This window comes from Trifolium pratense, linkage group LG2 (assembly GCF_020283565.1).
Source record: "Trifolium pratense cultivar HEN17-A07 linkage group LG2, ARS_RC_1.1, whole genome shotgun sequence".
Lineage (NCBI taxonomy): Eukaryota > Viridiplantae > Streptophyta > Magnoliopsida > Fabales > Fabaceae > Trifolium > Trifolium pratense.
Window position 1 is genome coordinate 39705174 of NC_060060.1, and position 15654 is coordinate 39720827.

General features: G+C 34.5%; 2 protein-coding genes across 3 annotated transcripts; both read left to right on the forward strand.

Moving 5' to 3' along the window:
- Positions 1-67: 67 nt before the first annotated feature.
- Positions 68-5884, forward strand: LOC123907685 (pseudouridine kinase). Its single transcript, XM_045958045.1, has 9 exons — positions 68-189; positions 308-433; positions 1113-1215; positions 1940-1987; positions 2088-2185; positions 2294-2408; positions 2513-2595; positions 3384-3948; positions 5165-5884. The coding sequence occupies exons 1-9, from the start codon at positions 133-135 to the stop codon at positions 5221-5223; spliced, it is 1254 nt and encodes a 417-aa protein (XP_045814001.1). The 5' UTR covers positions 68-132; the 3' UTR covers positions 5224-5884.
- A 2297-nt stretch (positions 5885-8181) lies between these two features.
- On the forward strand, positions 8182-13668 carry LOC123907892. 2 transcript variants are annotated; one of them, XM_045958338.1, is made up of 4 exons: positions 8182-8324; positions 8831-9235; positions 9374-9490; positions 9584-13668. In XM_045958338.1, exons 2-4 carry the CDS (start codon positions 8951-8953, stop codon positions 12893-12895), a joined length of 3714 nt encoding a protein of 1237 aa, XP_045814294.1. In that variant the 5' UTR covers positions 8182-8324; positions 8831-8950; the 3' UTR covers positions 12896-13668. The 2 variants fall into 2 exon arrangements, with proteins under 2 accessions (XP_045814294.1, XP_045814295.1); XM_045958339.1 differs by having other exon boundaries at positions 8187-9235.
- The last annotated feature ends 1986 nt before the right edge of the window (positions 13669-15654 follow it).

Here is a 15654-nt window from a genome sequence, read left to right on the forward strand (position 1 = left end):
ATGTGGCAAAATGAAATCAAACGGCTAAGATTAAAACTCAGAATTGAGTATTTTTTTATTTATTTTAATGATGAATGAAAAATAAAGAAAACACACCACCTCTAATTTAAGAAAAACACAAGAACGAGAAGAATGAAGAGCAGCAGCAACATAAGGGGAATATTGCAGCCTAATACTGCTGTGCATCCTGTGAGCTACCTGATTTCATTATTTATACCCTCCCTCAATTTTCATTTCCATATTTATTCATATTTCCTTGTTGCAATTTGTGCAAATTTCATAATTGTTTTTGTTATTGGGTTGTAAGGTTATGCTGAGTGGTAGACAATTGGATCATAGGGATACAGAAGCTGTGATAATTGGGGGTATGGTGTTGGATATTCATGCCACACCTTCAATCCATGCAAATCCAGGAACTACTACCCCTGGCAAGGTTAGTTATGTTATCATATCTACTGTAGTCGATTCACTTTTTTATTTATCATATCTCGGTAATCTAGAGTTCGGCCATGATGTAATTGAAGGATGGCCAAGAATTTTTTCCACTAGGAATCGAACTCGGGCTCGTCCTAGGGGGAGCTCATTAACCACTTGAGCCCAATGCCTTGGTTTGGATTCACTTTTTTTTTTTTGTTATCCTATCAAAGTATACTATTGTTTGTTTTTATGTGCAATGCAACCTATAGTATAACTTCACCAAAAGAGCTAGAAATGTAGACAACCCATGATAATGAAGCACAAACACATACACAGATATACCGGACACGACACCGGTAATAATGTAAGAATATAGAAGTGATTGACTGATTGTATATAATCGTGCCAGTGTCGTATCAGTGTCGGACACCAGCATGTTGCGGACACTTGGAAACACCTTTATATTCTAAGTGTCAGTGCAACATAGTTCATGATTCAGTAGTTAGTAGTTAGTAGTTATTAGTTAGTACTCACTACTTACTGTTAAGTTAAGATGATAGAGAATTGCTTTTCAGTTCTAAATGTTAAATGAAAGATGTTGCCGTGCTAGCTAAATCTTGTTAACATTTGTTTAGTGTTATTTCTATTCTTTTCATTCTATTGTCGCTGGCTATCTTAATATGGAGAGTTGCCAGGTCTATTATGTGCAAGGTGGTGTTGCAAGGAATGTAGCAGAATGTATGTCAAAGCTAGGAGCAAAGCCATACATGATCAGTGCTCTTGGGTTTGACATGGCTGGTAAAATTCTTATAATTATCTCGAAACATATTAAGTTTTATCTTCTAGCATTTCTCATTATTAAGACTCGAGAGTTTAGAGGTGCCACTTGATGGCATTTTAAGTTGACCTAAAGTGAAATTTATCTGCTATTCTTACTAGAAACATTTCTCTGGTTCATTTATCTAAAATTTGGATATACATTTTCGTTCTACTTACTACTTATGGACTAAAGCACAAAACTATGTTGTTTTTAATAAAGCAAGATAGTCAATTAATCTAATTAGAATTATGTAAAACCTTCCACTAATTGACTACCGTAACATTCTAGATTTGACTGGACCCATAAGTCGCTTACTTACATAGTGAGGCTTCACGAACTTTTCAGACTACCTTTTAAAACATGGATTCATAATTATCATATTAGATTTTCTACTATTAGATAACTTGTAAAATACTTATATTAATGATTCTTGAGTGACTGAAAACATCCAATAATCTGAAATAGTAGATAATAATTTTCATTAGCGTGTAATGGGAAGATGATAATTGAGAAACCAACGAGTACGTTATAAATTCTCTCTAGTTATATACTTGTAACGCAAAACAGTCAAGAAGCTTCAACGTTTGACTCTTAATACGATATGTGTGTATCAGAAGACAATTTGACAGGAAAGACACCAATAGTCCAGGCAAGAAATTTACAAAGTTCTTCCTTAATTTTCTCTTTATTTTTTTGCTCTAGGAAACCTACTGTTGGAACAGTGGAAAACTGCTGGCCTATCAACAGAAGGTAAGCTCTTATTTCTTTGCAGTTTATCTTTGTATAGAATTTTCACAGGTTTTAATAAAGCAAGATAATGACGTATTGTATAATATTGAATTTGAGGTAGGTATTTTGAAGAATAAAGATATTGAGACTCCAGTTGTATGCAATATATTTGATGTCAATGGCGAGGTAGCTGCTGGTGTTGCTAGTGTGGAAGCTCTTGTAAGTTGATCATTAAAGTATTAAGCTATCAAGTAATCTCAAAACTTAAGCAAGCTAAAAATAAAAGACCGAAGCAGATACAAATTCTCATTTGTTATGTTGTTGCAGGAAAAATATCTGACACCTGACTGGATCTTACGCTACAAGAGCACTTTACTTTCTGCTCCAGTGTTGATGGTTGATGCAAATTTGAGTGGTCCTTCCCTTGAAACTTCTTGTAAAAGTAATTGCATTTAATCTTTTAATTATCTCCACATCTGTCTCTACTGCATTATAAACTCACTACAAATTCTATATCGTTTGGTTCATAAATATCTTTGTTCTCAGTGGCGGCTGACACGGGGTGCCCTGTCTGGTTTGAGCCGGTATCAGTTACTAAATCCCGAAGAATCAGTTCTATTGCCAAGTATGTGAGTGCCATGCTTCATACAAACATGATATTCTTTCTCAAATCTATTTCATGGTTTGGGAAAAAAATCCCTAAATATAAACTTGTTTTAAATTACTAGATACATTTATTATTTTTTTCAAATATACTCATAATTTTTTTATTTTTATTTTTTTGATCAGAAAATATACTCCCAATTAATACTGCTAAATATTTTGGGAGATGAGAAGTTAGAGTTGAACAGGTCGATATAAATAAGACATATTAAACACACTATATACTCTTTATTGACTGAACTGTATACTTTTTCTTAATGAGGTGAGGAGTGCTAGGCACACTCGCTTTAACACCATTTTTCAACACATACTCTCTTATCAGGTGATGTTCATGTGGATCCTACCATTTTGGAAACGTGCCCCACATAAAGTGGTGGGACCCACATGGTTTCCCCCAATAAGCGAGTAAGTGTTGGAAAGAGTGTTAAAGTAATTGTTCCTAGCACTCCTATATGTGAAAAATTGCAAAATGAGCTATAATAAGGGACAAAGGTAGTTGAAAATAGTTGTTGCGGTATCAGAAACACTTTCCTGGTGTCGTCTTGAATTGTTGATATTCGATTATTTTTTAATGAAGTCATCAATAGCATTCATTCAACCTGCTGCTAGCATCACTAAAAAATTCTTTAGATGTATTACACCGCACATCACACTTGTTTAAATTTATCAAAATTCAATGCTGTTTGTGCCTATAAAATTCATCAATTGTGTGTATACTTTTTTTGGGATTAACATGTGTGCATGCTTTGTTTAGGTAACTTTTGCTTCTCCAAATGAAGATGAGCTTATTGCAATGGCAAATGCTTTATCTGGCAGCGATGAGTTCCGCCCACTTAAAGAAAACCATAAAAAAGATGACCTATCAGCAGGATCTTTGTTTCAAATACTGAAACCAGCAGTGTTGGTTTTGCTAGAAAAAGGCATTAAAGTGGTCCTGGTGACCGTAGGTTCAAATGGAGTGTTTTTATGCAGTAAAGGAGGCCCAAGTTGCTTTAAAACTCTTGTAGCGAAAACAAATCGAAGTGGTTTTAGTGGACAACTATACAAGGCTGTTATGCAAAATTTTCCACCTAATTGTTATTCTGGTTTTTCAGAACTTGATAGAAGTAATCGTCTCTTTGCTGTGCACTTGCCGTCGCTCCCTGCTTCAGTTGTGAGGCTTACCGGGGCTGGTGATTGCTTAGTTGGTGGAACACTCGCATCAATTTGTGCAGGATTAGATATAATGCAAAGTGTGTCTGTTGGCATTGCAGTGGCTAAAGCTGCTGTTGAGGTGGAGGCAAATGTCCCTTCTTCTTTTAGTTTAGCTGCCATTGCGGGTAAGATTTTATCTATGCATTTAATTATAGTCTATGTAACACTGACACTTGAGATCGAAGGTGTGTCCGGTGTCTGACACGTGTTAGTGTCCATCACTGACACGTATGACATTCAATCACTTTTTTTTTAAGAGGGACATTCAATCACTTTTATTTTCTTAAATTATTACAATTGTCAACATATCAGTGTTAGACTGTCAGTATCGTATCAGTGTATGTGTCAATGCTTCATAGATTAAAGTCATGTCTATTTGCTTCGTTGTTACATATCTGTTGATAGCCATATTCATATGCATGTAGAATCAAACCAGTGTTTAACTATGCAAAATTCATATGAAGCCCGATAAGTATTTATTTAGATTCTCATGAGAATTGCAAAAATAGGAGGAACCTTATGAAGCCTGTGATGTGGTCATTTCTACTAAAGACAAATTTATCAATAGAAAAGAATCGTACAAATAGTGTTATATATTGAACTCAATGAAGATTTAGACAACAGAACCTCTAACCAATTAATTGACAGCTTTCAATCATATGGCCTCTTATGATCTGATGAGCGATAAAAAAGTTTGAAAGTAAATTCCGTATGTTGTATATATCAACAGACATTGGAATATATACAGTTAGCCATGATGTGTGACTAAGTTTGCCCTCATGTTAGTGAACTTTATGTGTAAGTGTAATGGAGAGGTTGGAAATTTGCTATAAACAGCCGAGGTTTCACATTAGAGCTAGAAATGAGTTGAGCCAAGTAGAAATTGGTTCAACTCGGCTCAATAAGAATTGGTTTATTGAAGTTCAACTTGGATTTGTGATGATATTTTTTTAGTTAATAATCTGCTAGCTAGCAGTTTGACCTTCTTTTTTTTTTTTGTGTAAACCGGGTATCCTCTGCACGCAACTGTAAAGACTAATTCCTCGAGCTTTGTGGGACTCAAATTGGTGGCATATTCTCCCTATGAGATTTAACTCCACTGCATGCCCAAACCAGGGATCAAACCCATAACCTTGGTTAAGCTAGAAGAGACCCGTGTCATCTCATCTAAGTGCTCTTGGGTTGTGGTCTGACTTTGTTTTATAGAACTAGAAGTTTGACTTTTACAAATATAGAATTAATTAATTCTTTTCAATTATGAGTTTAATATTTTTGTAAGGTTTTAATTATTGATGAATAAATCATGGGAGTTGTGTGATATTTTGTTCTTCTGTCGCGCAGATGATGCCAAGTCTGTATTTTGTCATGCAAAAGTGCTCTTTCACCAATCAATGTTGTAGATTTTGAATGAGGAAGGAAGGATCATATTAACAACCTCCTTTGGAGCCTACAAAGTATGGTACATCACCCCAAGTTTTCATGCATTAGAAATCTAATTTTGGAATCCAATGAGTTGGATGCACTAACATGCTTTACTACTGCGTACTAATACTAATCATTTCACTAAATTTCTTTTAACAAATATTTCTCTGAAATGGGATGTGCTCATTTTACTTTCTTTTTTTTTCCTTTTTTTCTTTCCTTATAAATAAAAATAGATGTTGCAAGGGTAGCCACATCTTGTACTTCATTTCAATATTTTCATTATATATTCCTCATAGCCTGGATTTTGCTTTTTTTTGTACTTAACGTTAGTCGTAGCCTTATTGTAACCATGATTGATAAGGAAATGCAATAGGAAATTTTCTCATTTCACACACTCACTTTCTCCCCTACCCCCTAGCAATTCGGAAAATGTTTTCCGAATTTTTTATAGTGTAAATTTTACACTAGAAAAACAGTTCGGAACATATTTTCCGAATTTTTTTGCGCGCTAGGGGAGTAGGCGAGAAAGTGAGTGGGTGGGATGAGAAAATTTCATGCAATAGCCTTATTGTAACCATGATTATGGATCTGCTCTACATTCCAACCTATGCGAAAAACCACACTTATTCACACCTATATCTATATATTACTAGTATAACTTGCGCACGGGTTAATTTTCACTCATAAAAATATAAATTATTTAGATTATAATTTTAAATTGTATTTTTGATTAAGTATAACTTCATTTTCATGTATTAAGTGTAATTAGTTTGGTTTAAACAACAAACAATAAAAATGTAATTTATATTAAATAATTAATGTCAATCAAATCATTGTTAGGGATGTCAATGGAGCATGGGCATCCACTGCCCTATCAGATTGCCCCTATTTCCATCCTCATTTCCCGCCTTCTCCCCATCCTTATCCTCGTGGATCAGCATGGTTTTCCATTAGCATAAAAAATGAATAAATTTCTATTATTTTTAATCCACTCATTAAAAAAGAAAATAAAGTTTTACTATAAAACAAAAAAATATTATAAAGTTATCTTCCAAAAAAAAAAAATATTATAAAGTTATTGTAAGCATTACATACAAAAGAAGTTTCCTTTTCAATGATTTGCTAATATTGGTTATATAGAAATGACGTTGCCACATATGCCTCCGGTGAGTGATGGAATGTCACCTAATTAACGGAAGAATGATAGAATGATACCTAGGAAATGATTCATGAGAGAGAAACTCTAGAAACATATTATATATATATATATATATATACAAGTTTCTCTGTCATGATCTTTCTCTTAGGTTGCAATCTCTCATTAATATATTTGTTCATTTCCTATATGGCAAATGCTAGGAGTCCTTTACTATGAATTCTTTCACAAAATAATTTCGCATATAACAAAAAATCAATTTAGTTAGTTTCACATGACGATCAAAAATCCCCTCCAAAACAATTGTCCCATTGCTACCGATCTCGCGCACATCGTCATTAACATTGACATCGTCATTAACAGTGAGATCGTCATTAACAACATCATTATCAATGGCATCCTTTCGCTTTTTCTTTCGCGCTTTCCTTTTCTTTGGAGGAGGACCTTTTCTCTTTCTTATATGACTCTTGTACAGCATCCAAAGAAAGACAAAACATGCTACAACCAATGATATTGACAATTGAATCACCTTGCTCACATCAACTTCCCTTGGTGTAGTGATTTCCATAAAAGGCTGAGGAACATCATGACCCAGGAATCTATCACTATTATTAGGTTGTGGCGGCATAGCAAAACCATTGTCATCATAAGTAAATTCACCTTCTGCATGAAGTGAAGCCCCCGAAACAGGACTTTCACTATGCTGTCAAAATAATACAAATTCCTGTCCAGATTAATATTTTATATTTTGTGCAACAAAAAACAGTGCAATTTATACATGCATTCAAATTCATAGCATTCACACAATATACAAATCATAGAAATCAAATCTCAAAAAATTATCTGGTCATCTTAAATTATGTTGGAGAAATGAAAAAAAAAAATAAGACTACACCAGAGGCATTAAGCTATTAATATAGTGTCCAATGGTTACGTGATTCAAGTAACATTTTATCTTAAAACCCCCAAAGATTTAATTCCATTATGTTGATATTCTGCTATGGTCCTCTAAGCATAATTTTTTTCCTTGGCTATGAAACAAAACAAGCTTCAATTTATGCATAAAAAAGAAAAAACATAATTTAACTGAACTCCGGAAGAAACAGAAAAAAAATAAGTCATAGATATGATCAAGGCCAGAGGATAAAATTTGCAATTGGAGAAAATTTACAATTGAATCTCAAACAAAAACAGAAGAGAAAAATAGGAAAAGGAGAACGAGTTTTTAAACAAAAAGAAAAATAAGACGTCTCTTTCGAGGTGTGAAATGATAAATATTCTCCTATTTCAGACTCCTAACTGTAATTTTAAATAGAAGATATTGTAACATCGATTATCAACATCACCATAATATATACTCGATTCTTAAAAGATTACATATAAGTGTTACTTTTGTGCTAAAAATATTGCATGTAAACTGCCATTACTTACGGTCATTGTGTACCTAAACCGTACTTTTGTGCTACTAATTTTTTATTTTATTTTTAGAATATCTACTTTAATATGATTTAATCGAACATGCATGAAGTTACCAAGTTTGATCTAATAAAGAGAGATTTAGATAGTATGTTATAGGTCCTGAATTCGATTCTCAACACATTGTAAAATAAAATAAAAAATCGGATATACATGAAAATTAATTTGACCGAAAATTTTAATAAGGAAATTCGTACTGTATTACCTTTTTAATTATCTCTTTTTCAATCACATTTAAATAAGATTAACCTTTTTTAAAAACAAAAAATGGCTATATATATGCAAAGTTACCACAAAATAGAAAAAACCCATGGCTATTAGTTTTAGTGCCTCTCTTTCCCACTATATACATACAATACATACACGTCTTTTACGCTACCACCGACCGTCCTCTCCTTCCCGCTCACCAAACCTAAAACCTCCTCCTCTCCTCCTTTAGTACAGGTGCGTCCTATTCGCTTCTCTTCTTCCTTTTCATCATCGCACACTATTTTCGCATTATCATCGTTATTATTATTATTATTATATTATATTAATAAATAACTTTCCGTTGCGCCGTTCCGATTTTGCTGCTTTACCGTTTACTCATCGCTTCATGTTCTTATCTTTTCTCTTTCTCTTTCGTTTTTTCTAATTAATTCTCTGATTTCTTTCGATCATTATTTTTGTTCCGATAATACTACGGAGTAGTTTTTTTTTTTTTTTTTGTAACCGGCGTTTTTGTTTTTTAAATTTTTGCTCACAAACGAAATCGTATTTTAGGTCAAATTTGTTTCAACTAGGTCAATCGATTTTGATTCAAATTTTATAAATATCCTCAAAACGTTTGCTTAATATTATATATTTAATATTTAATTTGTTTTTAGTATTTGTTTTGACAGATTTTTAAGTACTGGAATTTCAAATAATTATGATTGATAGTTGAAAATTGATAAATTACTGATTATTAGGTCAAACTCGCGAAGAACATTTGGGATAAGACTGTAAGTATGCAATGCATGTTTTTTTTCTTCTTTTAATCCTAATTTGACAGAATAGTATAGTATAGAGTTTATAGAAATACCGTACCGATGGGGTTCATGGGTAAGCACAACAATGCTGGTGGAAAAGATCCGGATTTTGGTGCAATCTTTATGTCAAACAGTGGATCCAAAAGAGAATGTTTCCACAGGGGATTATTCGGGCTCCCGTCTTCTTATATCTCCTTTGTCGAGAAGATTAAAGCTGGGTCGGCTTTGTTTTTATTTGAATATGAGAAAAGATTACTACATGGTGTTTTCAAGGCTACTTGTGATGGTGGTATCAATATCGTTCCTAAGGCATTCAATTCGTTAGGGGTGCCATATCCTGCTCAGGTGAGAACACCTGGTTGGTTAATTTTATGAATTTTAGGGAGTGTACGATATTCTTTTGTTTCCGAGTGCAGGAAACAATTTTTGTTTATTTTTTAGTTAATACTATTGTCTTACTTTTCCATTGATTTTTTGCTTTAGGTTAAGTTCGTTACAATTTGGGATTGTAAGCCACTCCCTGAAAGGATATTCCGAGATGCAATCCGAGAGAATTACTTTACATCAAGCAAGTTTCACTTTGGGCTATCCGAAGATCAGGTCTGCACTTGTACATATGATTGGTTTTCACTGAAATGAAAAAGTTTTTTTAAAAGGTTATCTGAATCAGTATGTTTTTTGAGCTATTTTCAGGTCTATAAACTTCTACATTTGTTCAGCATGAACAAGCTAGAGCCGAAGATTCCTAGGAGGCATATTTCTAGAACAGATGATATGAAATCAGAACGGTACCCGGTAGGTAAAGTTGGAAGATCTGCTGGCCATGGAATACTCGATGAAAGTGTTCAAAATGACCAAGTTTTGGGTGACAATGATTCATCCATCTTGATGCGTAATTACCAAGGAGATTCTACACTGTACAATGGATTCAGTGCGGAGGATATTTTAGTAAACAAACAAAGAAGGTCTTCTGAGCTTGGAATGGACTATACAAGTGGATATGTTGGTGATTATGTGCATTCAAATGATGAAAACAGATTTGCTGCACGCAACAATGTAGATTATATGGATAACTATGCTGCCAATCCCACTCTGGATACTGCAAATGGATATGTTGGTGATTATTTGGCAGCAAAAGATGACAGCAGGTTTATGACCCATGAAAACGAAGATTATATGGGTACACACCGCAGGCCATACACCGTAGGTGGATACTCCAAAATGCCATCTGATAAATTTAGAGTTCACGGTGATGGCAGGTCACCAATTAGTGATAGGTTGATGGGTGAAGACTTAAGAAAGACGGATAAGAGGATGGTATTTTCAGATGATATTCATGGGTTACATGATTCCAATGTTGATCTGCCTGTCTTCTACAGCAAGCCCTTTTTAGAGCAAAATTCTTTGGTTGAAAATCATCTCAGGTCAACTTCTGATATGATTCACCCATTCCATTTAAACACTTGTGCAACACAAGGAGACGAGAGTTCTATGCTGTATAATTCAGATGCTCCTGGCTTAAACGCCAGACAGTTATCATCTTTTGGAAATAATGGTTCTGAGTCAATGACAGGTAGAGTTTCTCCTTCAACCAACTGCCGAAGGAATTCAGTGATGCATACGGAACTGAAAGACAGATACAAATGGCAGAATATTGGTGATTGTTTTTCAAATTCTGTATTGTACGGCGGTAACAGGGATTGCATGCCTTTCAATGAGACTCAAAATTCTGACCAGTTGGCATCAGAATCTGCTTTATATGATGCTTGCAATTACATTCCTTCCTTAAAGTCTTCGCCAGCTCCTATCCCGGCTTCAGATATTGGAAATAGTGGCAGGACACATGAACCATTTTCTTCGATGTTCCATAACCATAAATCATATTTAGACAATAATGTTCATCCCATGGCATTGCAAAACTATCCGAGTCATGAGATAACACTACCAAAGAAAAATGAAGCACTTGGTCCTGATGTTCCTTTTGCAAATGCGGATCATTTTCAAGTCCAATATGATGATCCAATGGATCGTGGATATGATATTGGATATTATGATGATTCTCAAAATAGCAATCATGGCCATCCAAAGAGAAAAAGTACTGTGTTTGATCGTTTATCTTTTGCGCAGAATGTTAACAAACGAAAAAGTGGAGACAATGCACAAAATGATGAGTATGATTTCGTTACTTCAGTTGATGACGTGATGGAAATGGTTCGTCAGAGTCACAACCACTCGATGACAAAAAGAAAGCCAAAGCCTAGTCAGCGTGACATTGCAGAAAGTTTGAGGAGTAAAACTCAAATCAGTAGTCAGAAGAAGAAAAAAGATTGCTTTGAAAGTGCTTTGGAACACAAAAAGGATGAAAGTTTGAGGAATAAAACTCAAATCAGTAGCAGTAGTCAGAGAAAGAAGGGAGATCACTTTGAAAATGCCTTGGAACACAACAAGGATGACAAATTGAGGAATAAAACTCAAATCAGTAGTCCAAGGAAGAAGAGAGACTTCTCCGAAACTGTCTTACAACACAGCGAGGATGAAAGTTTGAGGAATAAAACTCAAATCATTAGTCTGAAGAAAAAGAAGACGGGAGATTCCTCGGAAAATGCTTTGGAAGATCTAAATACGGATTCCACAACTGTGACTGGAAGCAGTCCTAAAACAAAAGCCAAAGAGGTAGATTTTGTTGATTTCAAGCGTCGAAGCAAGGTGAGGAAACATACTGATGAGATTGAGAGAAGCTCCGATGAGAGTAAAAAGAGTGAGAACTTGGTGATTGTTCAACAAAAGAGAAGAAAGTTGGTCCGGCCTAATTTCAACAAGAGTGCATCTTTTGAAGACAAAGATAATGATCATGGCGCTTCTCAAAATTTACAACTACCATTGCCGAATGGAAGTTGTAATAAAGATGTCATTGAAAGCTGCTGTACGTTGGTGAAGCAAAGTGGTAATGATGGTGTTAAAGTAGAGGCTGAAGTGCAAAATATCATTGATCCAACATATTCTGAAGGTAAGAATAGTAGTCATGCTATAAAATTTATCTGCAGTGAAGGAGGTGAAAAAGAGAACGCTAGCACCCTTGCTGCATTAAATGATGGATCAGAATGTGTGGATAACAAAAATCACCAAGATGTTTTGTTCTCAGCTTCTTGCAATGAAGAGAGTTCTCATACCAAGGAAGGTTCATCTATGATGGATAATGTCAAAGCAGCATCTCTGGTGACGGAATCGATGGATGCAATTTGTCAAGAAAAGGCAAATGTTGGCACCCTTCCTGTATTAAACTATGGATCAGAATGTGCGGATAACAAAAATTGCCAAAAGATTTTGTCCTCAGCTTCTTGCAATGAAGGGAGTTCTCATGCCAAGGAAGGTTTATGTTTGATGGATAATGAAAAATCAGCATCTCTGGAGACGGAATCATTGCATGCAATCTATCCAGAAAAAGCAAATGTTGGCACCCCTCCTCCATTAAATGATGGATTGGAATGTGTGGATAACAAAAATCACCTAAGTGTTTTGTCGAGTTCTCATACCAAGGAAGGTTTATGTATGATGGATACCAAGGAAGGTTCATGTGTGATGGATAATGTAAAATCAGCATCTTTGGAGACAGAATCATTGCATGTAATTTGTGAAGAAAAAGCAAACATTGGCACCCTTCGTCCATTAAATGATGGAACAGAATGTGCCGATAGCAAAAATCACCAAAAGGTTTTGTCTTCAGCTTCTTGCAAAGAAGGGAGTTCTCATACCAAGAAAGGTTCATGTGTGACGGATGATATAAAATCTACAACTCTGGAGAATGAATCATTGAAAGCAATTTGTCTAGAAAATTGTGCAAATAAGATCATGTGTGCTGACCGTGGTATCAATGCCGATGATGAAATGCCAAAAGATTGTGGCTCCTTCTCCATTGAAGCTAAAGATGGATCTGAATATTTAGGTAACTCTGGTAATGAAAAAGCTCCAATTGAAACTTCTTGTCACATTGAGGCTTGCAGGTAGAATCAGTATCTCTAGGCACATGATCATGGCATTCAACTTGTCAAGAGCACCATTTCGATAAAGATCATATATGTGCTGACAGAGGTATTGTGATACTGAAAAGTGAATTTCAAAAAGATGGCAACAACTTCTTTCCTGCTGAAGTTAAAGACGGGTCTGTCAATTTTTCAACACTCCGGGGATGTAATGCTCCAATTGCTACTTGTGGACAAAGGATGCTGAGTGTTCATCGAGAGCTCACATATGCCATCACTCAATGGACTGGTAGAAGGTTCAGAAACATGTGAAGGAACGTTCTGAGAATGTGAGAGATACTGTTATTTTGAAGAGGTAGTAGTTTATTTTTCTTTCTTTTTTTACAGATGGTAGAGGTTGTAGTTAGTAGTAGAAGTATCTCAATTTCTCTAAAGTGAGCATTCCAAGTAAAGTGAGTAATATCAATCGTTCATGAATTAATTAATGGTTGATATTATGGGTAGCTGAAGTATCTACCCTTGATTTCTTTTTCTTCACTTTAGGAACTACTCATTTTAGTGTATTTGGAGACTCTTCTTGTTTAGTGTCAGTGTGTCACAGTGTTGCTTTGCGTTTGTTCCAAAGCTACAACTATTAGCTTTTGAGTTGAATGTCCATTTGGGTGTTGGCATAGTGTTTCCAAAGGTATCATTAGACAGTGTTCCCCCCGAATGTGGAAAGAACAATTGTTTTGGCTTATGTTTCGGTTTATAACGAAAGTAGATTAATTACACTTGTGGTCTTTTTAGTTTGAATCATTTATGATTTTGGTTCTTCAGTAATTCTTTGATGGATTTTAGTTGTTCATGCCTGTGGTGAGCTGTTGTCTCAAGGCTGGGCCACCTAGAACACGGCTCTCTCCTTCGGAATAAATAAGAAACAAACCTTCACACCGGTACAATTAAATTTGATGGAATTGTTATGCAAGGAAAATAAAACTGAAGTTCTAAATTCTGTTTTGCATAAACAAATAAGGGTCATGCTAAACAGTGCCCCCGGGGCACTTGTTAAGCATACCTAAAAAGGAAATGAAAAATAAAATTTATATTGAAAAGACAACTTTTTGTACTTTTGAGGCATTGAATGCACGCATTTCGAGACAGAATTTCTATTTTAAGATGCTTAACCAGTGCCCCGGGGGCACTGTTTAGCATTTTCCAACAAATAATGTTAGACGAATAAACCATCAATTGGTCCCTAAATTATCAATCTCTCTTCAATTTATTTTACTGATTTATAGCTTATTTTTCAGACACTATTTCAAGTAGCTTATGAGCTTATAGCTTATATTTTTTCTTTCACTTTTACCCTTACTATTTTAATTAAAACCCACTTTTATCCTTTATTATTAGTTAAGTTTCGTTCAATTTTTTTTATCCTTTATTATTAGTTAAGTTTCGTTCAATTTTTTTTTTGGTCCGTACTATAAAGTCTAAAATATATGTTCTCTTTTTTGTTTTTTACTAAAATATATGTTTTGTTTCTTCATTTTGATACAATTTAAATTTATTGTTTTCTTATAAAAAAATTAATTTATTGTTTACTGTTCAAATTTAAATTAAAAATTAAATAACTGAATTTAAATATTTTTAAATAAAAACATTATTATTAATTATGAATGCTCTTTTATGTCATTTTACCTTTATCCTTGATTGAATCGTTAATTTTACCAAACATTTTAATTAGCTTATCAGTTATCAGTCATCAGTCATAAATTAGCTTATCAGTCATCCGCTATTTTTGCCAAACAGAGCCATAGTCCTTCAATTCTTTTAAAAACATGAGAGAAAATGACAGTTCAGAGACCAAATTGATAAATTATTAATAGTTTAGAGATTATTTAGCATACTTTTATTTTTAAGGATCAAATTGGAGAAAAGTTGATAGTTCATAGGCCAAATTGAAAGTTTATTCAATGTTGCAAGGAGCTAGATCAAGTCCATTTTAAGAAATTTACTTGTCATTCTATCCATTTTCCCGCGTGTTCTACGAATTTAGCACAATACCCTATCTTTTAAAAAAATCTCATTTTAATTATAAATTTATGATTATGATTTGTTGTTTATGATTGTGCAAATAATCTGATCTTTGTGTATGTTGGGTTCAAAAAGACATGTTATAATTGAAAATGACTAAATTAAATATTATAAAACAACATTTTTATTTATTTATTTTGATACAAAGAGGGCAAAAGTTCAAGAAAAACAATTACGCAACAATTAAATGGTACACAAATTTCTAAAACATTAAAGGTGGATTATAAATAAATAAAAAAACTACAAATAAGTGATTAACATGAATCGGACATGCCATATGTAAATAACAAATAGTATCATCCAAAGTGTTTTTACAACTAATTAATGCACTGGACCGTTGCCTTAACATACAGAAATGTTCTCCTCGTTGTTGCTGCCTTCTAATCCACTACCCATAAACTCTGCCTTCCACCCTCATATCTCATCACAATGTAGCTCAGCGCGGTGGTGGTACTTTCCCTGTCATGGCTGCACCAACCACCAACCTCATATGGGGAAGTTGGCCGCATGCGCCACCGCGGCCTTAAACCTTGAGGTGTTTGCTAATTGGTCAGATATTCACGCGTTGGATGCGTTGCTTTGTTAATGGTCTTCAATGGCGGTTGGTGGGCTATCCGCTGCCATCACCGTTGTGTAGGGGTAAAGTCAGGTTTTTTTAACTATCGTTTTTGTTGATCGTTCTCAACCTCCTCCTCCTCCAGTTTTGTG

Excerpts from the sequence above, each read along its gene's own strand:
- LOC123907685 (XM_045958045.1), top strand. The coding sequence starts at position 133 with ATGAAGAGCAGCAGCAACATAAGGGGAATATTGCAGCCTAATACTGCT. Across the intron at positions 2,186-2,293 it reads TTGCTAGTGTGGAAGCTCTT|GAAAAATATCTGACACCTGA; the intron begins GTAAGTTGATCA and ends ATGTTGTTGCAG. Across the intron at positions 2,596-3,383 it reads TCAGTTCTATTGCCAAGTAT|GTAACTTTTGCTTCTCCAAA; the intron begins GTGAGTGCCATG and ends TGCTTTGTTTAG.
- LOC123907892 (XM_045958338.1), top strand. The coding sequence starts at position 8,951 with ATGGGGTTCATGGGTAAGCACAACAATGCTGGTGGAAAAGATCCGGAT. Across the intron at positions 9,236-9,373 it reads GGGTGCCATATCCTGCTCAG|GTTAAGTTCGTTACAATTTG; the intron begins GTGAGAACACCT and ends TTTTTGCTTTAG. Across the intron at positions 9,491-9,583 it reads TTGGGCTATCCGAAGATCAG|GTCTATAAACTTCTACATTT; the intron begins GTCTGCACTTGT and ends AGCTATTTTCAG.